The 25495-nt window shown below is 43.0% G+C and overlaps 1 protein-coding gene across 1 annotated transcript in view; it reads right to left on the bottom strand.

The window, feature by feature from the left end:
- Window positions 1-6557: 6557 nt before the first annotated feature.
- The window catches only part of SLC1A3 (solute carrier family 1 member 3), a 70897-nt gene continuing 51959 nt past the window's right edge, over window positions 6558-25495 (bottom strand). The window contains exons 3-9 of the mRNA XM_060236074.1: window positions 21394-21598; window positions 17344-17386; window positions 15181-15476; window positions 13077-13310; window positions 10354-10548; window positions 7993-8127; window positions 6558-6868 (exon numbers count right to left, since the gene is read on the bottom strand). Coding sequence (XP_060092057.1) covers window positions 6664-6868; window positions 7993-8127; window positions 10354-10548; window positions 13077-13310; window positions 15181-15476; window positions 17344-17386; window positions 21394-21598 — 1313 coding nt within the window. The 3' untranslated portion in view covers window positions 6558-6663. The remainder of the gene's footprint in view (window positions 6869-7992; window positions 8128-10353; window positions 10549-13076; window positions 13311-15180; window positions 15477-17343; window positions 17387-21393; window positions 21599-25495) is intronic.

A 25495-nucleotide genomic window follows, 5' to 3' on the forward strand; every position in this document is an offset into this window, starting at 1 on the left:
AGGCTAAGTGAGTAGAATCTGCTATTCTGGGAATAAGGAGCCCGCCTCATTGCTCCAAAGAAAAGACCTGCCCATGACCAGCATTCTGACGCTTTCGAAATAGTCTTTTGCACTTCACAGTCTGCAGTGTTTGTGTCTCCAGGGGGCATTCATAGGTCACACTTTGGAACAGATCAGCCTAAAATGTTTCAGAAAAGCCATGGTAGGGTGACTAACTTCCATTGGCTAACGGCCCCTTCTTCCACACTGAAAAGGTGGCACCAGAGGTCTTGGACCACGTAGGACGAATTCACAATGTGAATCCTCTTCACACCAGTGTCACTACTCCTGGAAATGTGGGCATTGCTGGCATGAATAGGAGCCAGGGGTTTTTTTTGTAGCAGGAACTCCTTTGCATATTAGGCCACACACCCTTGATGTAGCCAATCCTCCAAGAGCTTACAGGGTTCTTAGTGCAGGGCCTACCGTAAGCTCCAGGGGGATTGATTACCTCAGGGGAGTGTGGCCTAATATGCAAAGGGGTTCCTGCTGCAAAAAAAGCCCTATAGGAGCCACATCTTGAGTTCCTTTCTTATTCTGACTTTCTATGTTCCCCTGCTGTGAAGGTGGTGTGACAGGAAGCCCTTGGTGATGTAAGAGGTAGGTGTCAAGGAAACATGCAATGATTAAAGAGCATGGCATCGCATATATTCTGTTGGCTTCCATTGGTACAGGATGGAAAAAAGAGATTAAACTTAGACTTGCACAGCAAGGAGAGGGCTTCTCCTCCCCAAGTCATGTGACATCCATGCTCAAAAGTAGATATGAGGGCAAACCATTCCATCTTCCAGACAAAGCAATATGCCTACACAGCATCGTTTCTGCAGGAGGAGGAGCTATGTCTCCATGGAAGAGCCTCTGTTTTGCATGCAGAAGGTCCCAGGTTCCATCCCCAGCACCTCTAGTAAAAAAGACCAGGTAGTAAGTGACGTGAAAGGCCTCTACCAGAGACCCCAGAGAGGTGCTGGCAGTCCAAGTAGAAAATACTTATTTAATAGACTGTTGGTCTGATTCAGTACAAGGCAGCTTCATGTGTTCATGTGGGGATCAGTGGTAAAGGAATTCTGCTCCCAGAATAGAGACAGTATGGAAAAAGATTTTGAATAGCAGACATAAAAAAAAAATCAAAAGGGGTGTGCTCTGTGTCAATGAAACTCAAATTTAATTTCCCTTTGACTGTCAAAACCCAGACCACTTGAAATCCTCTCTCTTCCAAAACCAGAATGCCACACGGAATGCAGCAATCACACTTTTGGGACTTGCAAATGGAAAACATCCATTTTGGTTTCCTGCTCAACTCTAATGCCCGGATGGCGCTGGAAATGAGCTGTATGATTTCATGCGAGTCACGATCAGTTTAAATGGCCCTCTAGCTCACAAATGCCTTTTGAAATGTCTGCTGTTTGAACAAGGGAGTGCCAGCGGAAGAATGCAATTTTAAAAGGACGCATTTTCCCCTCCTGGAGCAAATAATACTTCCAGGGTATTTGCATTGGGGAGAAAGGTGAAGGGAGTTATCCCCACACCCACCCAGCACCAGGGTCCTACAGCTGCTCTTTTTTGAACTTTGGATCTCCCAGTGACTTTAATCATAGCTCTTTTGTCTAGTCTAGCCAACCTCGACCTCCCCAAACTTTTAGTGATGGGAAGTGACATTACCAGAAATTCCACAGTGTGTCAAAAATGAGCAGAGATAAAACACCACAGTTCTGGCATCTTGCAAGATCCTCCGCATTCCAAATCTGTGATCAAATGAATGAACTCCCAGGCCGTTTTCCCACTTACCTTACCCCGGAGCGACGTCCTTCACCGCGCTGCGTCTGCGTGGATTTCGCACAAACTGCTGCGCAGCACCAGGAAGAGCCGCGTAGTCCCGGGGCTTTTGCGTCGCAAATGTAAACTAAGCAGTTTACATTTGCGACGCAAAAGCCCCGGGACTACGCGGCTCTTCCTGGTGCTGCGCAGCAGTTTGTGCGAAATCCACGCAGACGCAGCGCGGTGAGGAGGGACGTCGCTCTGGGGTAAGGTAAGTGGGAAAACGGCCCCAGAGACAACAGTTTACAAGTGTTAACCCTGAAATGTTTGCACAGCAGCTTTGATACAGGGGGTATATTACGCCTATCTCATAGAAATATTATCCTACAAACATAAACTTCCAGTAGGCTATGCAACCAATTTTGTGTGGGCCCACATGCGGAAACATCCCACCTCTAACTGTTCTGGTTTCGTAAATCTTTCCTAACTCTTATGATAATACATGTAAATATATATAGAAAGCAATTTTTTAAATAAATGGACATCTTCAAGGAGTAAGGCTGGCATTTGCAAAAAAACCCCAAAACAGCAAAAAAGTTTGAATTTTAGCTCAGCTTTTAAAAATTACTTCTGCCCATACTCCCTGAAGCAAGTCAACCACATAGCTCTTTTAAAACCCTCTCTTAAATTTTCAATATTTATTAAAAAGCCTTCCCTCCCCCATTCTGCTGTTTACATATTCTTTTTCCTAGTACAAAAAAAAAAAAGTAGATCACAACAATTTTACTTGCTGCCAATTTACTTCCCAGGTTGGAGTTACTGATATAATGGAGAACTCAGCAACAGATTGGGAAAACATTCTTGCCCTAAATATATATATATTTGAAAAGGAATTTCCACTAGTTATTAAAGAGAATAAAAGCAGAACAAATTAATTGGAAGATCAGTCTTTTTGGAAGGACTCTCCTGCCCTTTGCCGTTCTGATAGAATAAGGGAACTATTGCTGACTCTTGTTCAATGTCTTGTGTGTTCTTGCAATAACTATTTTGTTTGTAAACTCTTCTTTATATTACAGCAGGAATTTTCAAGGATGCCTCCTGTTTGATCTTTAAGGGTGATGGAAGACAGTTCCTACACTGAGATGGAGTAGACTGGGATGTTAAAACAACCCTGGAGCAAACTTAGCTAAGTAGCCTCTATAGTGCTTGGAACCAGGCTTTTCAATGGTGCCAACGTCTGCCTATATTGTTGCCGTTGCCTGGTGCCAAGCCAAGTGACCTTTTAAGGGACCAATTAGCACAGGTTGCTTTGAGCTTCTAGCAGCCCCTTCAGGGCAATGGCCCATCAGGAATGTTCCCACTAAGTTCAGGGGCCAGCCCAACAGTGCATGTGAGCATTACCATAAACCATGATTAGTGCAACAAACTCTGGTCACTGCACCAGAGGTAAGTACCAAATCCAGGTTTGTGCAAAGAACCCCCCTCAGGTTGTCTGCTTTATGCCTCTCCCTCGTCTCACAGAATGGAAGGAGGCTCTCCTATACGGCTGGCTTTAAGTACAGAGAGCTATGAAGTGTAGCACTGCTCAACCATCTGCAGTTTGTGAGTCACAGTCAACTACATTTAGTTCAAAATGTGGTTAAATGAAGGCATACATTTTGGGTATGGTGGAAATGGTTTGGATACGTTCAGTATTCCCTCTAAGCTGTGGAGTCTTGTGAGCAAAAAATTCTACTTCGTGAGCTACTGGCATTAAAGTTGTGAGTTACTGCTTAAATTAGTTTGTTCTGGGGGCATTTTTCCTAAGCTAAGGCAAAAATGTGTGAGGCGGAAGCTAAAAATCTGTGAGCTAGCTCACACTAACTCAGCTTAGAGGGAACACTGGACACATTCTCTGTAAACAAAAGGCTCAGAATGGAGTGAATGCATGTGCAACCCATTTCCACTATTTTTGAGACTGCCGGCCTTTATCCAACCAAATTCCACAAAATTATACCACATCTAAAGAGCTATTGAGCAGTTATGGTGTATCTTTGATACAAATTTAAACTAATTTGTTACTCACTCTGTCTCAAAAACCTTGGAACACAAGTTTTGTGAGGAGAGCTAGGGGTTGCTAGTGGAATTCTCAGCACCCTGCCTAAACTACAATTCCTACAATTCCCAGGAGTCATCAGAAAACCTATGACAGTTTAACTGATATAAAACTGGTATGTTTGTAATGGAAATATGCCCTTAACAAGTCAGCTAGGTTCCCAACTCTGATATGAAAATGTCTGTCAAGCTCACTCAGTATGGGGTTTTTTTGTGAGACAGGTTGGGATTCCCCAGTCAAACAGCAGGTGCAAGGAAAGTCAGCTTTAAATTCCCAGAAGTCTGATTCGGCTCAGAATTGTAGTGGGGGATGGGGCAGAAGGAGCTCCTGCCTTTCCCTCCACAATGTTTCTCTGAGCTGAAACAGCTCCTGCAGGGTTAGCTGCGTAACTTTGGAGTTTTGTGCAGACCGTTCGAGCATGTTCAGCTCCAAACTTATGAAAACAACTTCCTGCCGGGACTGTTTCAGCCTGGAGAAACAGTGTGGAGAAGGAAAGACCCCCCCTCTTCTCCCTATGCCACACTTCCAAGCAGAATTGGACTCCTGGGGACTTCAAAACTGCCTTTCCCTGCAGCTGCTGTGCGACTGCAGGGCATGTGAGCTGGGCCTGGGCCAACCCAACTTACCAAAAATGTAGTATGTAGTTTGGCCTTAAGGAGCTCTAGTTCAGTTCTGTGCAACTGGTGATCCACGGAGCCAAGCCAAAAGTATCTCATCATCCGTGTGTTGTGTGATCTGCCTGATGTTTGACATGGTTCCCTGATTTTGCAACTTCAGCCAGGCAGCAAAAGTCCTGCTGAATGACCAGTTGGACTGCATTTAGGTTGGTGAGTTGTAACTTGAGCAAAGCAGCGGAATGTTCAGTGTAAATTAAGTGGTTTAATAATTATGTCCAAAGGAAGCCTAGCAGCCATTTCAAAACTCCACTCTGAAGTGGAAGGGGCAGTGTAATATCCCCAACAGCAACATCACGTTGAAGACACAGTTCCTGTTCCAAAGTGCATGTGTGTGTGTGTGTGTGTGTGTGTGTGTATATATATATATATATATATATATATATATATATATATATATATATATATATATATATATATATATATATATATATATGAGATTGCTGATCCTGAAAAGACGTGTGCATAGGTAGCATTACTAAATGTTAAGTAGTAGCACTGTAGCCCAAAGAGGAGTAGTTACGTTACTCTATACACAGAGATATTTACAGGCTCATTATCTAGGAAGTCAATGGGATGCCAAGGTGCACAGTACCAGGAAGTTACCTGATCCTAAAATATCCCATTGATTAGAAAGGACAACATGATGTGTACTTTTCCCTTAGCTGGTGTTATAGCGAAAGTGAGATGTGAGGAACATTTATCCACGCATTTCTTCCGCTTAAAACCTCAGTCTCCCTACTTGCATTGCTCCAACAGCAATATAATAAAGGAGATAATACCTTTATAAGGAGAAACCCTAACCCCTAATACTTACATCTCTGGGAGAAGAGCATCAAGTGTAAAAAGAGGCTTACTGGCTTTCTGAAAGTTGTAACAGTCATTTTTCAAAACTAAAACGCCTTCTCAGGATTTCTTGTCTACTTTGACTTTTCAGCTTATATAAAGCGAGATCACATTTACAGGACTAAGCAAAACATGTACACTTGGATATACTTGGTAATTTGATTTTAAAAAAAACATTTCCCTACCCCTGTAGCATGCTGCATCACAAATTGAGTGTGATGCATGCTATTTTTTTTTAAAGAAAGGAACGCAATCATATACCACAGGCACTATTAATTTGAAATTTTATTTCACTAAGAATTTAACTCAGAGGTCCCCAACCTTTTTGAACCTGTGGGTACCTTTGGAATTCTGTCACAGGGTGGTGGGTGCAGCCCCATCAAGGCTGCCCATCATGGCTGCCCCAGGAGGCAGAGCCAAAGAGAGGAAGCACAAAAGTGCAGGGGAGAAGAGCGGTAATTAAAAAATATACTGGGGAAGAGGAGGGAGAATAAAACAAATACGGTGGTTGCAGCCGCCGCCGAAATATAGCCAACCGAATCTTCAGTGGCCACTCAGAAGGTCCACCTGTCCCTGCCCGCCATCTAAAAACACTTGGTGGGTGCAGAGAAAAGTGTCTGTGGGTATCATGGGTGCCACAGTCACCATATTGGGGACCTCTGGTTTAACTAGACATTACAAGAGACTTGGAGCTGCTATCTCATTCCCTTCCCACCCCCCCTTCCTTGTCTAGGTAAACACAATGTGTAAATCACCGTGCTCTTTGTTACCTTCATCCTTCTTCACGGTACTGACGATGCAAATGGGAAAAATACACAGTGTGTATCAGGGATAGAGAATCTGCTTTGCATGTAGAAGGTCCTACGTTCACTCCCTGGAGTCTCTAGATTTTTTTTTAAAAATGCTCAACAAGTAGGTGATGTGAAAGAACCTCTGCCTGAGAGCCACTGTGAGTCAAAGTACACAGTACTGTCTGGGAGAGACCAAGGGTAAGACTCAACAAAAGGCAGCTGTATGGGTTCATGTATGAAGCTACACCACACTTTTTATTTACCTAGACAATGCAAGGAAGACGGGGGGCAAAGAGACATTCAGTGATTGCAGCTCGGTGTTTCTCATAACATCTAATTAACTCCTAAGTCTCCCCCCCCCCCAGTGCTCTGTTTGAACAGAGATGAGCGTAGGATACAGAAAGGACTGGAGATTGTGTACACTTCCCACATATCTAGTGCTTTGTATCAAACCGTCTATACCTCACATCTTGGTTTCAGTGTCTAAGGGCTTTTCATTCTCATTCTCTTGGGTAATCAGCTGGTACGGCTTCTTCATTTCGTTCTCCTCGATCACAGAATTGCCCATCTCAGCATCTTTGTTCCTCAACTCGAACCGTGATAAGTGTTCTACAATCCCTGCGCCGATGGAATCTCCCAGAACATTAGTAGTGGTACGCAGGCGGTCCCTATGGAATAGATTGCAATTTGAAGTAAATCATAGAACCATAGAGTTGGAAGGGACCTCAAGCATCATCTAGTCCAACCCCCTACATAATGCAGGAAATTCACAAATCCCTCCCTCACACCCCCGGTGACTCCTGTTCCATGTCCAGAAGTCACTATAAAATCAAGGCACTTTTTCACAGGAATTGCTATAAGTATGTTCTAGAATGATGATATATTACCTGGGAAGCAAGCATAGAACTCTCAGCACCTGTAAAATTCAAAGTTCTCATCATGGCCACATGGAACTTAATCACTTTCCTGAAGCTGCCTCACAAAGGAAAGGGGCTGCAAACACAGCTGGTGCGTCTATTTGGCAGCCTTAGGTAGCTGCCTGGAGTGCAGCCCGGGGGCGAAGGAGGGCACCAGTTTTGGCCTCCCCTCCCACCCTTGCCCCGGCAAGAGAAGTTTATGAGCTTAGTGGCAGCGACATGGTTCGCACAGCATGCCCCACCGTCAACTGCTGTAGCTTTGCCTCCCATTCTGAGTGTATGCTTCCAGTTGGGGGTGGGGCATGCTGTGTGAACTGTACAGCCGCCAGCCAAGCTTGCCCTCACTGGGGGCGAGGAGGGGCAGGAGTGTGACAGGCAGGGATGCGGAGGGGCGCCATGCCTTGGGCGCTGGCCTTGTGCCGGCACCCTAGTGGTGGTGCTGCCTGTAAATTGATTTGGGGAGGAGTTATGATTTAGATTTTCATGGGATACTTTGAATTAGAAAGGCAGACTTTGTGAGATCCTATCATAGGTTTTCTGTGTGACTCTCTAATCACTACATTGCTCTGGGTCTCCTGAAGGCTGAACATCAACAATCCAAAATTCAATGGAACTTGGCTACATATTGGTGGTGGGAATTGCTATCAAGTTACAGCTGACTTACAGTGACCATGTAGGATTTTCTAGGAAAGAGATAAACAGAGGTGATTTTGGCTACATATTACTATTATTTTTAAAAGGGGAAAAACCCTCACATAATTTCCCACAGAAGACTGAAACAAAATAATCGGCAAGTTCAATTTTTCCCCACAAGGATTGTCTAGCCTGTGGCACTTTATAGTCCACCTTACACTGCCCTGATGGGAAATACTCACAAAAACCAATCCACTGCAATGATCAGGGTGATATCGTCTGTTGGCAAGCCGACAGATGTCAATACAATCACCATGGTGACCAGGCCAGCCTGAGGAATCCCTGCTGCACCAATGCTGGCAGCTGTTGCTGTGATGCTGTGCAGAGAGAGGAAATACTCTTGGTTGGTTTTTTACAATAGAACTGTCCCGAGAAACATTTTTTTTTGAGCAAATTTGACAATTTGGATCAGAATGTTGTGGCTTGAATCCACTGCTTGTTTCTGTGGCCAAAAATGTTGTTTGGCACCTAAGCTTGATCATTAATCAGCAGTGCCAGTCTCCTCCATCAATCAGACAACACTATTACTAAATAAGCTAAAGCACTCATGAGCCCTATTCATATGCATATATAGTATGAATATAGTATTCATCCACAAACCAAACCACCCAAGGAGCATTTCATGCATATATACAAAGCAATGTATCCTTCAATACATGTGAACCTGAAAGCGAAATTTCGTATTGCATTGAGTGGAGTAAAGTTGACGAACCATCCTATTGTGTTGACTGAATGTCAACTAATTAAAGAAATTTTTTGTTGATGAATCATCTGGCTGTTAACTAACTAATCAATTATATTTGTGAATATATTTCCAACACTTCAGCATACTGCCTTTTTTCCTGAACCCTTGAAGGTCACATGATCACATGACCCGGCCACCTGGATCCACACCACCGTAACTTTGCGAATAGGCTACTGTCATGCACTGTACATTGGTCTCTCCTCAAAATCATCTTAGAAATTCCAACTGGGCCAGAATATCATGCTTCGGCTATTATTAGGAGCTAGACAGAGCAGGCATAGTACTCCCATTCTGTAGACACTCCATTGGTTGCCCATTTGTTACCAGACTCAGTTTAAGGTCTTGGCTATCACATATAAAGAAACCTTTCATGGTCTTGGCCCCTCTTACTGATGGGAATGCCCAGGGCTTTTTTTAAGGAGGAAAGCACAGGAACACAGTTTCGGCTGGCTTGGCATCAGGGGGTGTGGCCTAATAGGCAAATAAGTTCCTGCTGGGCTTTTTCTACAAAAAAGTACTGCACAAAACAATGGTGATGCCAGGGGGTGTGGCCTAATATGCAAATGAGTTCCAGCTGGGTTTTTTTCTACAAAAAAGCCCTGGGAACGCCTCTCTACCTGTGCTATGTCATGACAACTCTGCTCATATCAGTAGGGGCTTCTGTGAGTCTGAGCCTGCAAAATCAACAACTGACCATACCTGTGCTTCTTCTGCCATGGCTCCCACTTTGTGGAATGGCCTGCCCGAGGAGGTCAGGAAGGTTCCTGCTCTATTGACCTTCCACAAAATGTGCAAAACTGAACTATTCAAAAGGGCTTTTCTGCACAGGTTATAAGTCTGCCCAGTACAAAATGATTAGGGTTTGTAGAATCTTTCGGGCTCAAGTGCCGTGTTCTACTGGAGAAAGTTTTCCTTCCAGACGTTTCGTTCTCAGCTGCGGAGAACATCCTCAGTGGCGAACATCCTCAGTGGCGTTGAGGATGTTCTCCGCAGCTGAAAACGAAACGTCTGGAAGGAAAACTTCCTCCAGTTGAACACGGCACTTGAGCCTGAAAGATTCTACAAACCCTAATGATGATGCCAGCCGTGAAAACCTGAAATCTTTGATAGTACAAAATGGTTTCACAAACTTACTTGGTAAACATGGTAATCTATACATATATATATACACACACACACATACACATTTATGTATATATACATGCAGGGTTTTTTTTTAAAATAGCAGGAACGCACAGTTCCGGCTGGCTTAGTGTCTGGGTGTGTGGCCTAATATGCAAATGAGTTTCTGCTGGGCTTTTTCTACACAAAGCCCTGTGTAAAACAATGGTGGCATCAGGGGGTGGGACCTAATATGCAAATGAGTTCCTGCTGGGCTTTTTCTACAAGAAAAGCCCTGTATACATGTATACATTATATACATTTGTTTGGATAGGTGTACAAATCTATAAGTATACTGAGCTGGATCCTGCAGATCCACTGTGTCTATGGTTGGTACTTTCTTCTGGTGGAAGCAGCCTTCCTCTGATGCAAGAGCATCATGAGAGAAAATCATGGGAAAGCACAGCTGTTAGTGGAACAGATCCATGGAATCTCCCTGTGTGTCAGCATGACAAACAAGCATTTCCAACCATGGGTAAAGGGGCAGGGATCTGAAATCCTCCATGGCTGCTACCCTGCATACCCACGGTGGAAGAAAACACATCTTCCCAACTGCAACATGAGAAGTAAGCCTTAGCTGAATGTAAAAATAAAAATAAAAATACAGTTTAAGCAAGTACCTCACAGTTTTCCATACCTGATTGTGATAATCTGTCCGAAGTTTAGCTCCATGTTATTAACTTGGGCAATGAATATTGCAGCCAATGCCTCATAGAGAGCTGTACCATCCATGTTAATAGTTGCACCCACAGGGAGCACAAATCTTGTAATACGTTTGTCCACTCCATTATTTTCTTCCAAACACTTAAACGTGATGGGTAAGGTGGCGGAACTATGGCCCAAGTGGGGGGAAAAAGCAGAAAGATAGCACTACCAACACTGCAAAAGCCAGGAAATTGTGATGTGACTGAATACCATTAAGAAGAATGAATGAATGAACTTTTTATTACGGTCATAGACCAATATAAAAATTATAACACATCACGTAAAACCCCTCCTAAAATACATAAAATACAATAAAATACTTAAAACTTTTCCGCACCTATACCGGTCGGGGATAACTAAAATATAATTTAACCAATTTTAAAATCCAGAATCAGTTCAAATTAATATAAAATCCTTTAAATCCGAATATATAAAATCGTTTATAACCTAAAATTCAAACAGATCATACAAAACCTACCATTTCTTGTTTCTTAGTATGGAACTTCACCAGGTAATGGCAGAATTTAGCTATCTGTCTAGAGATAGATGGACTTGCATCCACCAAAAGTTTCTCCAAACACGCCCTGTCCGCATCTACTGTCCGCATGTTTGACTACAAACAGGGAAACAAACCTGTCCCTATATGCTTGGTGGAATGGGCATCGAAAAAACATATGAACCATCGACTCCACCTCTCCCATAGCACAGGAACAGCGTCGATCTTCATATGGAACTTTTCTATATTTCCCTTCTAACACTTTTGAGGGCATGACTGCGCATCGAGCCAATGTAAAGGCTCTTCTGTGAGCTGGTACCTCCAAATAAGAAAAGTACTTGGCCATCCTCATAACATATTTGGTCTCAGTAGACGCCAAGAAAGAAGGGGCCTGTTCTAGATCCCTTTGTCTCTCTATATCACAGATTCTTTGTTTGATAATACTTTTTGCTTTGGCATTACTCTGCGTCAAGAGGTTTTCAAGTGAGAATCCTATACTTTCCAAATTGCTTTCAACCAATTGCAGCCACCTTGGCCTATAGAGGTCTTGAATTATTAGAGGAAAGAGGCCTTTTTTGTTTGTATAGATTCTTAGCCATTGGTATGCCGAAGACAACATAATTCTGGCCTCAATTCTCATTTGCCCAGTTTCTAGTCGCAAAAGGGCATTTGGCACACCTGGCGGGAGCTGCGAGATGTTACGGAGAAATTTAGATTGCACTTTCTCAAGAGCCTGTAATTTTTTAGCCGAGACGCCCAGGTTAATACCATAGAGCAGTTGTGTTAAAACTTTATATTGGAACAGTTTCAGTGCTGCAGGAACATAAAAGCCCCCCTTGGAACGAAAAAATCTCAGGATAGCGTACATTGTTTTCTCAGCTTTCTCCACCCTCATATTACAATGTTGAGTATAGGCGCCTGTATCCTGAATTACCATTCCCAAATAGGTAAATTTTGTTACTTGTTCTATTTTCTCCCCTTTCATAGTCCAATACCTCTTCTTGGCTTTTTTACCAAATGCCATCACTTTTGTTTTTTCAAAATTTATTATCAAACGTTCGCCATTAAGAAGAAGAAGATACTGGATTTATATCCTGCCCTATACTCTGAATCTCAGAGTGGTCACAATCTCCTTTATCTCCCCCCCCACCCCGTCACAACAGACATCCTATCGAGAGCTCTTATAGCAGCTGCCCTGTCAAGGACAACTCCTACAAGAGCTATGGTTGACCCAAGGCCATTCCAGCAGCTGCAAGTGGAGGAGTGGGGAATCAAACCCAGTTCTCCCAGATACGAGTCCGTGCACTTAATCACTATACCAAACTGGCTCTCTCATGAACAGCAATAATAATAATATTCACATTGCATGTGTGAAGTAGGAATGCGGAATGAATACCACAGGGACAAATACCCTGTCACTATGTAATGCATCTTGAATATAAAATTTTCCCACTGAAATTATTTAATATAGTCAGTTGCGAGTCAGAACTCTTGATGTAGTTTAGAACATCAGTGCACCACAGTATGCTTTTGTGCATATATCAAACTGCTGGACCAAAAGGCATAGGCGCTGACTGGATAATGTTGACAGTATTAAGAAGAAGAAGAAGAAGAAGAAGAAGAAGAAGAAGAAGAAGAAGAAGAAGAAGAAGAAGAAGAAGAATTGCAGATTTTTACCCCGCCCTTCTCTCTGAATCAGAGACTCAGAGCGGCTTACAATCTCCTGTATCTTCTCCCCCCACAACAGTCACCCTGTGAGGCTGAGAGGGCTCTCACAGCAGCTGCCCTTTCAAGGGCAAACTCTGCCAGAGCTATGGCTGACCCAAGGCCATTCCAGCAGGTGCAAGTGGAGGAGTGCGGAATCAAACCCGGTTCTCCCAGATAAGAGATAATAGCCACTGCATGGATTTCAACAATTTGCACATTTGAATGTGCAGCTCCATGTATATTTTGCTAGCTATTCATACATAATCTTGTCAAACCATGACTAGACCTGGATCTAGGTACACACACCCTTCTACATCCTCTGAATTAAACAGATACAGAATGGTGTAACTCTGCCTAGGATTGCACTCAGTCTTCAGTGATCACAATACCATCTCATCTCAGGTAAAATTCCACTTGAAGCCCAACTAGGCTTGGGTCATGAATGTTCCCACCTTGATGATGTTCCCAAGGCTGTGATGAGAGCTTGAAGCAGTCCTCCAATGAAGACCCAAGGGTTCTTTCGAGTGATTAGGAAGTACAGTAGCGGGAGAACAACGATAGCGTGGATGAGCAATCCAATGATCACAGTTATGGTATACATGGCCAGCTGTCCTCCGATCACACCCATGTCTTCCATCTCAACAATTTTCCCAGCGATCAAGAACATGATACCAAGTGGGGCATACCTGCAAGCAAGATAGAAAAATAACACTATACTACGCAGCAACAAGCACACATATGCAATGAATGTGCCTTACTATCTTACTCAGGCTTTTTTTTGGTAGCAGGAACTCCTTTGCATATTAGGCCACACCTCCCTGATATAGCCAATCCTCCTGGAGCTTACAGCAGACCCTAAAAGAAGAGCCCTGAAGAGCTCTGTAAGCTATTGGAGGATTGGCTACATTAGAGGGGTGTAACCTAATATGAAAAGGCGGTCTTGATACAAAACAGCCCTTATCTTACTATCTCTCACATAGAACTTCTCTGCCCCATTCTAAAAGCCTGAACTTGTCCAATCTATGCATTGTCCCCCCGCAAATTTCAGTATCACTACTCCCAAGAAAGACTGCTCAGAGAATTGGTGCAAAATTAATACAGAATACTGGCATATTGCAGATCATTAGCGTTCTTATTGTGACCTTCATTTATCCGTATGTTGGTTGTTGTGCCTTCCTTTTGGTATATAGGGCAATTGTCTATTGATGCTTATTCTTAATTGGCCCTGACCTGGACAGCCCAGACTAGCCTGATCTTGTCAGATCTTAGAAGCTAAGCAGGGTCAGGCCTGGTCAGTATTTGGATGGGAGACCACCAAGGAAGTTCAGGGTTGCTACACAGAGGCAAGCAATGGCAAGCTACCTCTGAACATCTCTTGCCTTAAAAACACCACTAGGGGTCACTATAAGTTAGCTGTGACTTGATAGCAAAACCCCCCCCACCCTTAATTTTTGTTGATGTCCTTTTTTGCCAATTTATTTGTTTATAAAATTCCTGTGCCAGCTGTTCAACCGTCCTGCTTGAAGCAGCTCCCAAACCACAAAGTAATAAATCAGTGTAAAAATCAATACAATAAACACATTATAAAAATCCATCCATTACTAAAATTCAGATAAAGGTAAAGGTAGTCCCCTGTGCAAGCACCAGTCATTTCCGACTCTGGGGTGACGTTCCATGTTGACGTTTTCACGGCACACTTTTAATGGGGTGGTTTGCAATTGCCTTCCTCAGTCATCTACACTCCCCCCCAGCAAGCTGGGTACTCATTTTACCGACCTCGGAAGGATGGAAGGCTGAGTCAACCTTAAGCCGGCTATCTGAACCCAGCTTCCGCCAGGATCGAACTCAGGTCATGCGCAGAGAGCTTGGATTGAAGCACTGCAGCTTTACCACTCTGCGCCAGATAGTATAATAAAAACAGCACAAACTATTTAGCAGCATACAATATCCTAATAAAACTGTCTTCAACCTCAAAAAAACAGACCATAAAAAACAATTTTAAAAGATCAGGCCCCTGCATCAATCTGGGATGATTAAAAATAATCAAACTGGTCTGAAAATGATCTCAAGGTAAGTTAAGCTGAAGTAAACAAATGCCTCACACATTTATACTAGTTCTTGGACTGGCTGATTTGCTAGTCGTAACACTCACCTTTTTAACAACGCATATCAATGTACCATATAACACTTAGGGTGTGTTCACACTATGCTAAATAATGCGTTTTGCAACGGGATTCTTGTTATTTTACAAAGTAAAGATCAAGTTGCAAAATGCATTATTTAGTATAGTGTAAAAGCATCCTCCGAATCAGGGGTGGAATTCTAGCAGAAGCTCCTTTGCATATTAGGCTATACCCTCCTGATGTAGCCAATCCTCCAAGAGCTGACATAAAAGAACCTTGTAAGCTCTTGATAGATTGGCTACATCAGGGGTGTGTGGCCTGATATCCAAAGGAGCTCCTGCTAGAATTCTACCCCTGCTTAGAATCCAGAGTTGGAAGGGACCTCCAGGGTCATCTAGTGCAACCCCCACATCTTGTTCAACCCCCAACTTACCACATGATTAGTGCTACCAGTCGCATGATAGCCTCATTAAGACTATCAAAAAAGTCTCTCAATGCTCGCCCTTGCTCCTTCATGTTCCCAATCACCAGTCCAAAGCTGAGTGAGAAGACTACCAGTCCAAGGGCATTCACTCCATTTACGGCCCCTGGGACAGGGATCACCTCCTTTTTCAACTGGGTGAGATTCTCCACAGCTTCTGTCACGTTGTTTATAATGGCAGCAAGGACCGATGATTCATTCTGCACAACTGGGGCTTTGTATGTTCTTTCTTCATAGTTTGTTTTGAACTGTCAGGGGTGAAACAAAAGAGAAGATGTTATATATTCATGTCTGAAAAGGCTATAGCTCTAATGTTAGCGTGCATACATGCCATTCTGGCTTCCTTCTTCTCACAAGAGCCTGACTGGCAGGGCCTTTTCTACAAAAAAGGGGGCAGGAACTCATTTGCATATTAGGCCACACCCTCTGACAGCACCATTGTTTCACACAGGGTTTTTTGTAGGAAAAGCCCAGCAGGAACTCATTTGTGTATTAGACCACACCCCCAATGCCTAGCCAACTGGAACTGTGTTCTTTTGCGTTCCTGCTCAAAAGAAAGCCCTGCTGACTGCCATTTTTCCAACTAGAATGGTGGCTGAACTGGCCTGAGAAATGCAAAACAACAATGATCTTGGCAAGAGAGGCAGACTATAGAAGAAGAAGATATTGGATTTATATCCCGCCTTCCACTCAGAGTTTCAGAGTGGCTCACAATCTCCTTTATCTTCCTCCCCCACAACAGACACCCTATGAGGTGGGTGGGGCTGAGAGGGCTCTGACAGCAGCTGCCCTTTCAAGGACAATCTCTGCCAGGGTTACGGCTGACCCAAGGCCATTCCAGCAGCTGCAAGTGGAGGAGTGGGGAATCAAACCCGGTTCTCCCAGAAAAGAGTCTACACACTTAACTACTACATCGAACTGGCTCTGTTTCTCAATTTACTTCATTTATACCCTGTCTTGGTCCCCAATGGGGATCCAAAGTGTTAACATCATTCTGGTCTCCTCCATATTATTGTCCTGACAACTCTGAGGCAGATTAGGTTGAGAGTACGTGACTCTCATAAACATAAGTAATCATGTCCAGCTCCCAGAGAAGACAGCAGCTACTGCCATTGCCTCATAAAGTGAAAGATATTGAGCTGATACTACCGGGAGAATTCCAACAATCAAAATATTAGTATTTCCAACCTCCAGGTTGAACCTGGAGATTCCTCAGAATTACAGCTTACTTAGGGTTGCCAATCTCCAGTTGGGGGCAGGGGATCCCCTGGCTTGGAGGCCCTCACCCAACTTCAGGGTTATCAGAAAGCATGTGTGAGGGAAAATGTCTGCTGGTCACTCCATTATACCCTATGGAGACCAATTCCCATGGGGTATAATGAAGAATTGATCCATGGGTATCCGGGTTTTTTGTTTTTTGAGGTAGAAGCACCAAATTTTCAGCATAGCATCCAGTGCCTCTTCTCAAGACACCGCCACCCAAGTTACAAAAAGACTGGGCTAGGGGATCCGATTCTATGAGTCCCCAAAGAAGGTGCCCCTACCCTTCATTATTTCCAAATGGAGAGGAGGCATTTAAAAGGAGCACAGTCCCTTTAAATGTGATGGCCAGAACTCCCTTTGGAGCTCAATTGTGTTTTTCACTCTCTTGCTCCTGGCTCCACCCCCAAAATCTCCCAGCTCCACCCCTAAAGTCCCCAGATATTTCTTGATTCAGACCTGGCCACCCTAGCTGATCCCCAGACTACAGAGATCAGTTCTGCTGGAGAAAATGGATGTTTTTGTGGGTGGATTTGATTCTATGGCATTATTCTCTGCTAAAGTCCCTCCCCAAGCCTCACTTCCATATCTACTGGAATTACATGTTCATGTTGCGCACGCAATTTTCAGGTGCACACTTAATTGTTTTTAATATGTATTCTTTAAAATGTAGCACATGTCTAAAATGAGCCTCCTGTTTGGTCCTCCTCCTCTAAATTTGATAATGTACTTTTGTGTCTAGAAAAGATGGGAATTCCATATGGAAGTTATTAAACCCCACAGAATCAAGTGGAAAACTGCAATTCCAGAGACTATCTACCACATTCCTATATGAAAATAATAACACAGGGTTACCTGTTTAAAGCAGGCTTCAACCAGATTTGGAGGAAACATGTTTCTGCGGGGGGGAAAAGAAATCTATTTGAGACATCCTAGCCATCTTTTCAAGCAAAAGCTTAGGAGGAAACCACTTTTACAGAGCAGTAAAATAAAGCTGGCACACATTTTGTATAGTCTATAGAGTGGAGATACAGAAACAGTTTATCATCTTTCAGAGACAGGTTACAATCCTATGCACACGGACTAGGGAGTAAGTTCACTAAACTCAGTGCGACTTGCATACAAGGAAAAATGAATAGGACGGGTTGCCAAGTCCCCTGTGGCCTCTGGCGGGGGACCTTTTTTGCATGCGCATAGCATGTGCAGCTCAATAACATCACTCATAAGTGACATCATCATGCCAGCGATGTTGCTTGCCGGCTGCTCTAGGAGCTTCCGGGATTTTCCCAGACGCTCTAGTAATTTGGAAGGGAAACTCTATGTTAGAATTTCCCTCCCAAATTGCTAGAACATCTAAGAAAACCATAGAGTTTTCCTGGAAGTTCCTAGAGCAGTCGGTGCATGCTGTGGCCGGCATGATGACATCACTTGTGAGTGACATCATCACACTGATGACATCGGAAGGGGATCCCCCCGCTGTGGGGAGAGAAACCCTGCCCGGGCTGGGAGCTTGAAAGCCCTAGCATAGGATCAGGCTCCACAGTCATATTCTGAATCCACTCAGTTTAGGTACTTAAAAGTTTTATCAAGTATGGCAATGCTCCAAGTTATGTAAATGAGTATTATTTAATTTTCATTCAGTGATAATTCCATATTTATCCATGCTCCTGCTCAACTGCCAGGATGATATTCTTCAATTATTTGGAACACATTATTATTTTACTTTTTGCACTTGAGAACTAGGGCTTGCCAGCTATGGGTTGGGAAGTTCCTGGATATTTGGAGGGGGAGTCTGAGGAGGGAGGAGTTTGGAAAGGGGAGGGATCTCAGTGGAGATGTGATACCATTGAGTCCGCCCTCTGAGGCTGCCATTTTCTCCAGGGGAACTGATCTCTGCAGTCTGGAGATCACTAATAAATCCTGGAGAATTTGAAGCCCTGCCTAGGGGCTGGCAGCCCTACTGAAAATGCACACTACATGCCAAACACATATCCATCCTTGATCAAGCATAAAAGGCATGAATATTAGAATTAGGCCTTCCTTGGAAATGGCAGTCCAGTCCAGTCCCTTCTTACTTCCAACACCTTTAAAAGGTCACATCTCCATTTCTATTTTGGATTCATTTTGGATCAAAAACAGGCTAATTAATAGGAAACAGAGAGTAAATATAAATGGGCAATTTTTGGAGTGGAGGGTGGTCAGCAGTGGGGTACCACAGGGCTCAGTACTGGGTCCCATGCTCTTTAACTTGCTCATTAATGATTTGGAGTTGGGAATAAACAGTGAAGTGGCTAAGTTTGCAGATGATGCTAAATTGTTCAGGGTGGTGAGAACCAGAGGGGATTATGAGGCACTCCAAAGGGATCTTTCGAGGCTGGGTGAGTGGGCGTCAACATGGCAGATAAGGTTCAATATGGCCAAGTGCAAAGTAATGCACATTGCGGCCAAGAATCCTAACTATAAATACAAGTTGGTGGGGTGTGAACTGGTGGAGACTGACCAAAAGAGAGATCTTGGTGTCATGGTAGATAACTCATTGAAAATGTCGAAACAGTATGCGACTGTGATAAAAAAGGCCAGTGCCATGCTGGGCATTATTAGGAAGGGAACTGAAAACAAATCAGCCAGTATCATAATGCCCCTGTATAAATCGATGGTGTGGCCTCATTTGGAATACTGTGTACAATTCTGGTCACCACACCTTAAAAAAAAAGATATTATAGCATTGGAAAAACTGCAGAAAAGGGCAACTAAAATTATTAAAGGGTTGGAACACTTTCCCTATGAAGAAAGGTGAAAATGCTTGGGGCTTTTTAGCTTGGAGAAACATTGACTGAGGGATGACATAATAGAGGTTTACAAGATTATGCATGGGATAGAGAAAGTAGAGAAAGAAGTACTTTTCTCTCTTTCTCACAATACGAGAACTTATGAACATTCAATGAAATTGCTGAGCAGTTTGGTTAGAACTGATAAAAGGAAGTATTTCTTCCCCAAAGGGTGATTAACATGTGGAATTCACTGCCACAGGAGGTGGAGGCTGCTGCAAGCATAGATAGCTTCAAGAGAGGATTGGATAAACATGGAGCAGATGTCCATCAGTAGCTATTAACCACAGCATATTGATGGAACTTCTGTCTGGAGCAGTGATGCTCTATATTCTGGGTGCTTGCGGGGGCACAGTGGGAAGGCTTCTAGTGTCCTGGCCCCACTGGTGGACCTGCTGATGGCACCTGGGTTTTTTGGCCACTGTATGACACAGAATATTGGACTGGATGGGCCACTGGTCTGATCCAACATGGCTTCTTTTATGTTCTTATGCATGCACATTCTTTATGTTTGAGGGAGCTGCTTGTGTATATGTACGGCGTAAGAATTGGCGCACAGAAGCTCAGATGAAACAATACAGATGAAAGGAGTCTGCATGATCAAAACAAGCTTCAGAATTGTTGACATGTGCAGTCTGTTGTGGAGGCACAAACTGTGCCTTACTCCAACAGGACTAAGACAAGAGCCAAAACCTGGCATATGGGACTATCCTTTGCAGCTCCATCCCAATTGCAACTAGGCCTTATGATTTTGTGATTTTATTCCTTCAGTGGCATTTACATGTGCACAATTCTTGCACCATTCATGCTTGACTGATCTTTCTAGAGATGGCACCCAGGAGTCCATGGAGGGTGTCTCCTATTTATTACCACAGGACTACACTGTGGACCACTATATTCCTTTTCTAAGAGTGGGACTGGGAGGAGAGACAAAAACAATTACTAGAGCTCTCCTCTGGTTCAAATTCATGTGAATTATCAATCTCTAAAAATCAAATCTGCTTTTGAAGAGGAAAAGCATTCATTCTATGTCTTTAGATGATACAGGCACTTGTGATAGGTGACAGAATTTTAAAAGAGGCATTCCCCCTTCTGTTGCATGTGATACAAAAGACCTAGTGAGACATCTGTGCATTGTCTAGAAATGTAGAGGGCAGCCATTTTCTTGAAAGAAGCATTCCCTAGAACTGCTCTTCAAGGATGCTGCTGCCAACCTGTGTTTTTGTAAGTACCTGCATTTCTGAAAAGGAATTAACCTTTTTTTTAAAAGTCCATTGGCTGAGGAAAAGCATTCATTCTATGTCTTTAGATGATACAGGCACTTGTGATAGGTGACAGAATTTTAAAAGAGGCATTCCCCCTTCTGTTGCATGTGATACAAAAGACCTAGTGAGACATCTGTGCATTGTCTAGAAATGTAGAGGGCAGCCATTTTCTTGAAAGAAGCATTCCCTAGAACTGCTCTTCAAGGATGCTGCTGCCAACCTGTGTTTTTGTAAGTGCCTGCATTTCTGAAAAGGAATTAACCTTTTTTTTAAAAGTCCATTGGCTGAGGCCAACTTGTAATTAATCAAAAGCATTTTAACACTTGATTCTAACCAATCATTTATTTATTTTAGTTCATTTATATCCCGCCCTTTCCTGGAAATGGGATCAGGGCGGATAACAACATAATAACAATTAAAACTTATGATTACATCAAGCAATATAAAACAATGCAATAAAAACTATAAACAAATTGTAAGCAAGCTATAAATGGTGGTTTCATTTGGGCACATTCTACAGCATCCTGATCATTTGTCAAACATGCCTTGACCCAACTACCGTGTTCCTTTCATGGGTGATACTTCTTTTCTTTTTTTTGTATGGGAAAGAAATGATCAGATTTTAAGTAGGCTAGAAATCATCAGGTCCACGATTCCAATTTAGTCTTTTGCCCCGAGGATGCCAGCTTTGAAAGACAACAGAGCTCTAGGAGCACCTTCATGCCGTTTTCATTCAGCCACACACGGTCACCGGTGGCAGGTGTGAAAGAGCACCTTTGTCTTTGCCAGCACTGTAGAAAATGCTGCCTTACCTGATTAAGTCCAAAAAGGCATCTGCAGCTGTCACCCGTACAATTTTGCCTTCTCGGTGCATCTTCTCCTTCGACCCTTTCCCAGGGTGGATGATGACCACCATGATTATGCCTATCAGGACAGCAATTATGGTAGTACTCATGTAGTAGATCACTGCTCTGAGCCCCATCTTCCCTGATGCTTTGCTGTCCAGGGCAGCAACTCCTAGAAAATGTAAGCAGTAAGGCTAGAGTCTTCATAGCTTTAGGAAATGGAATAAACATACATTGCAAACTAGGCACTTTCAGAGGAAAATCTGTTGAGGTTATGTGTTGACCGAAATCTTCTTAAAATGCTCAAAATCGGCTACTTTCCAGCCAACAGCTCCTCATGAACATCATGTCGCAAAGTAATTAAGAACAACCTCAGCCTGTTCTCAGGCTGTCTCTGCAATTGCCTTTACCCAGAGAAACGGCCTTCCACAAATGCTTGCAAAACTGGTTTTTAGGAGAAGGTGCAAAATAGAGTTTTGTAAGCAGGCATTTTGGTGTGATATAATTAGGCTTTTGATTAGGGTTGCTAATCTCAGATGGGGCCTGGAGTTGTCCCAGACTCAGAAGTGATCTCGAGACTACAAAAGTAAGCCCCCCAGGAGGAAATAGCACCTGGGGTGGCCAACCTCCAGGTGAGGCCTAGAGACCTCCACATGACAGAGATCAGTTCTCCTGGATCAAATGGATGATTTGGAGGGGGGGGATGTACTGCATTGAGCCTGCTGAGATCCCTCACTTCCCCAAACCCTACCCTCCTTAGGCTCTACTCTAGGACTGCCAAGTTCCCGGGCCAGGCAGGGGTTCTCCCATCCGAGAGGTTCCCAACCCGCCAGCTCACATTGGGCCAGCGTCATGCACCGGCCGCTCTAGGAGCTTCCAGGAAAGCTCTATGGTTTTCGTGGATACTCTAGTAATTTGAGAGGGAAAACTCTATGGTACTTATTGTATCAAATAGTCCCCCTCCGGAGGCTGCGGGGGACTTGGCAACCCGAGTCTACTCCGAAATCTCCAGGAATTTTCCAACCTGGAGTGGCAACCCTAATAGCAGCTATGGAAAGCAGACTTTATGACTGCACATTCCTGCTGTGCTGTCTTCCCAAACTCGCCCTCTCTAGATACCATCTCCAAATCTCGGAATTTTCGAAACTGGAGCTGGTATCTCTGCTTTTAACTGATTGATGTAAAAATGTAAATTCATCAATTTGTAGCATAGAACCTTGTCAGAAAGTGTGGGATTAGGATTGCCAATCCCCAGGTGCAGGCAGGGGATCCCCCAGTTTGGAGACCCTCCCCCCCATTTCAGGGTCATCAGAAAGGGGGTGGAAGGGAAATGTCTGCTGGGTACTCCATTATTCCCTATGAAAACCGATTCTCATAGGGTATAATAGAGAATTAATTCATGGGTATTTGGGGCTCTGGTGGGGGTGTTGTTTGAGATAGAGGCACTAAATTTTCAGCACAGCATCTGGTGCCTCTCCTCAAAATGACCTCCAAGTTTCAAAAAGATTGGAAAGGAAGGCATTTAAAAGCTGTGCGGTTCCTTTAAATGTGATGGTCAGGACTCCCTTTGGAGTTCAGTTATGCTTGTCACAACCTTGCTCCTGGCTCCACCCCCAAAGTCTCCTGGGTCCACCCACAAAGTCCCCAGATATTTCTTGAATTGGACTTGGCAACCCTATGTGGGATGCAGATGCTCAAACTTGAAAGGGGAATCAGAGAGGAAGCAAATGGCACCCTCAGTGCAAAAAAGAAAGAAAAGGATTTCAGTTCTGCATGTAAACAAATTAAGGGGAGGGGGAATCATCAGCATGGAATGAAACAGACATGAGATGCAAAGAGAGAGAGAGACTTTGGGGATGGGAAGCTTAAAGCTTTGAAAACATTTTTTCCCTTTAATGATTTAGTGAAGAAAGGTTTTTTGGGGGTGGGGGACCATTTTGGTAGTCTCTGGAAGCCTAAAATTAAAATGGTGGTTGAGCCACATAGATCGCCTGGAAAATGTCAAACTTACGAATCGCTGGGGATTGATGCATTTGGAGGACAGTGTGCAATCCGCACAGGACAGGCTCTAAAAACCTGCCAAGATCACGACCAGTGTGCAGGATCAAATTAGAGAATCACAAAGAGAAAATCACACAAGTTTGCAAGGGAGGGCAGGAAATTAGCATTATTATGCAGCTGTGCTAGGGCATCGGTGAAAATACCCTCAACATTTTTTTTTTAATTTAGTGGCACAAGATTAAAAACAAATATCCAGAGCTTCTGCTAGAGGACTCCTCCACACAAATTGCAGCCCTGTGCAAAGTGTGGTGGAGCTGCAGCTGATCTTACAGTTTTTAAATAGTTTTATTAAACATTGTTAGCCAGTACATCACAATATCTCAAGTCCTAACCAGTTTGGAGTAGTGGTTAAGTGTGTGGACTCTTATCTGGACGAACCGGGTTTGATTCCCACTCCTCCACTTGCACCTGCTGGAATGGCCTTGGGTCTGGCAGAGGTTGTCCTTGAAAGGCAGCTGCTGTGAGAGTCCTCTCAGCCCCACCCACCTCACAGGGTGTCTGTTGTGGCGGAGGGAGGTAGGTGAACACTGATATCTAGCATGCTGACAGCAGCAAAAACCCTAATTGCATCAAGATGGAAATCACCTCAAGTTCCAACAATCTCCAGCTGGTTATCCAAGGTTTGGGACATTCTCATACTAGAAAAAATAACAGATCATATCCAACATTCAAACTCAGACAATGATATCGAAATTCACAGAGAAATGGTTTCCTTTTATTGAGTTCATTACAGCAAATGATATTCAATCACACAAACCAGAATATCTTGATCTTCTCTACTTTTTAATATTTTTCTTCGGTTTTGTTTTTTGTTTTTTTCCCTTTTACTAGTACTTTTTTATTTCTGTCTTTTTCTACCTTCCTTTTCTTTTACTGTGTTAGTCGTGGATCACACCTAATAGTAATTACTCGATAGTAATTTTTGGAATAATTTGTAATAGTTTGCATAAAAATTATTTAGGCAGTTAAGAATTCTTGGCAATGCTTACTTAATAGTTTAATGATAATATGGGTTCAATTAGATTGATTGTATTTTGATGCAGGAATTATTGCTTAACTTTAATTTTGTTTTCATCTGGATCTCTTTCCTTGGATAGAAAATGGTCTACATATCTAGACACATCTATATAACTTAAAATTCTTACTAGATATTTTATTGTATGTAAGTATTTATGCTTGTTTATAACCTAATTCCATAAGATTAATTGTATATGAGTATTAATATCGATATTAACGTGTATATTTTCAAAATTCAATAAAATATATAAATGAAAAAAAAAGGTTTCCTATCAGCCTAACTCTGGTATAAAGGTGTTATAGCAGGCATGTCCAACTTCGAACAGGTTGTGATCTGTTTTTTCCAGACAAAAGTGCTGATGATCTACCACCATGAAAATTAAGTTTCAAATTAGTTTCAAACCCACCAAAGTTGGGTTCCACCGCTTCCGCTGCCATTTACAATGCACCTTCTGTCATTTACTGGTAAGCAAAATAAGCAAAAACAAAACAGAGAGATGAAGATCCAGAAAGAACTGCGAACAGTTTTTCTTAAATTTTTATTGTTATAACTTTCTTTAACTTTTATTGAGTAATTTGTGTTAAATGTAGGTCAAGTATTGATCCAGGCTGATCCTGCACAATCTTAAAACTTCACTCTTGCTAATTAGTGAGACGTCTGAGCCTGCATTTCATCCACCAGCTTTTTGAAGTTTGGTGAATATTGCGTGAGGGCCAGTCTCAGGGAATCCTGGAAATGTTCATTTGTCATGTTGGAACACTGTGTATTTTTTGTCATTTTCAGATGGGAAAATGCAGATTCACACAAATAAGTTGAACTGAAGCAGGAGTGTACAGCTTCACTGCATCTTCTCAAGTTGGGAAATTTGTCTCTAGGCACTAGCTTCCAAAACAATTCTTGCTCAGCACGGGTCTTGAGAAAAATGTCATTTTTAAGGGTTGCTATTTCATTTTCAAGAGATGCCTTGTTCAATGAGTAATTTTTACTGAT

This window comes from Heteronotia binoei, chromosome 4 (assembly GCF_032191835.1).
Source record: "Heteronotia binoei isolate CCM8104 ecotype False Entrance Well chromosome 4, APGP_CSIRO_Hbin_v1, whole genome shotgun sequence".
Lineage (NCBI taxonomy): Eukaryota > Metazoa > Chordata > Lepidosauria > Squamata > Gekkonidae > Heteronotia > Heteronotia binoei.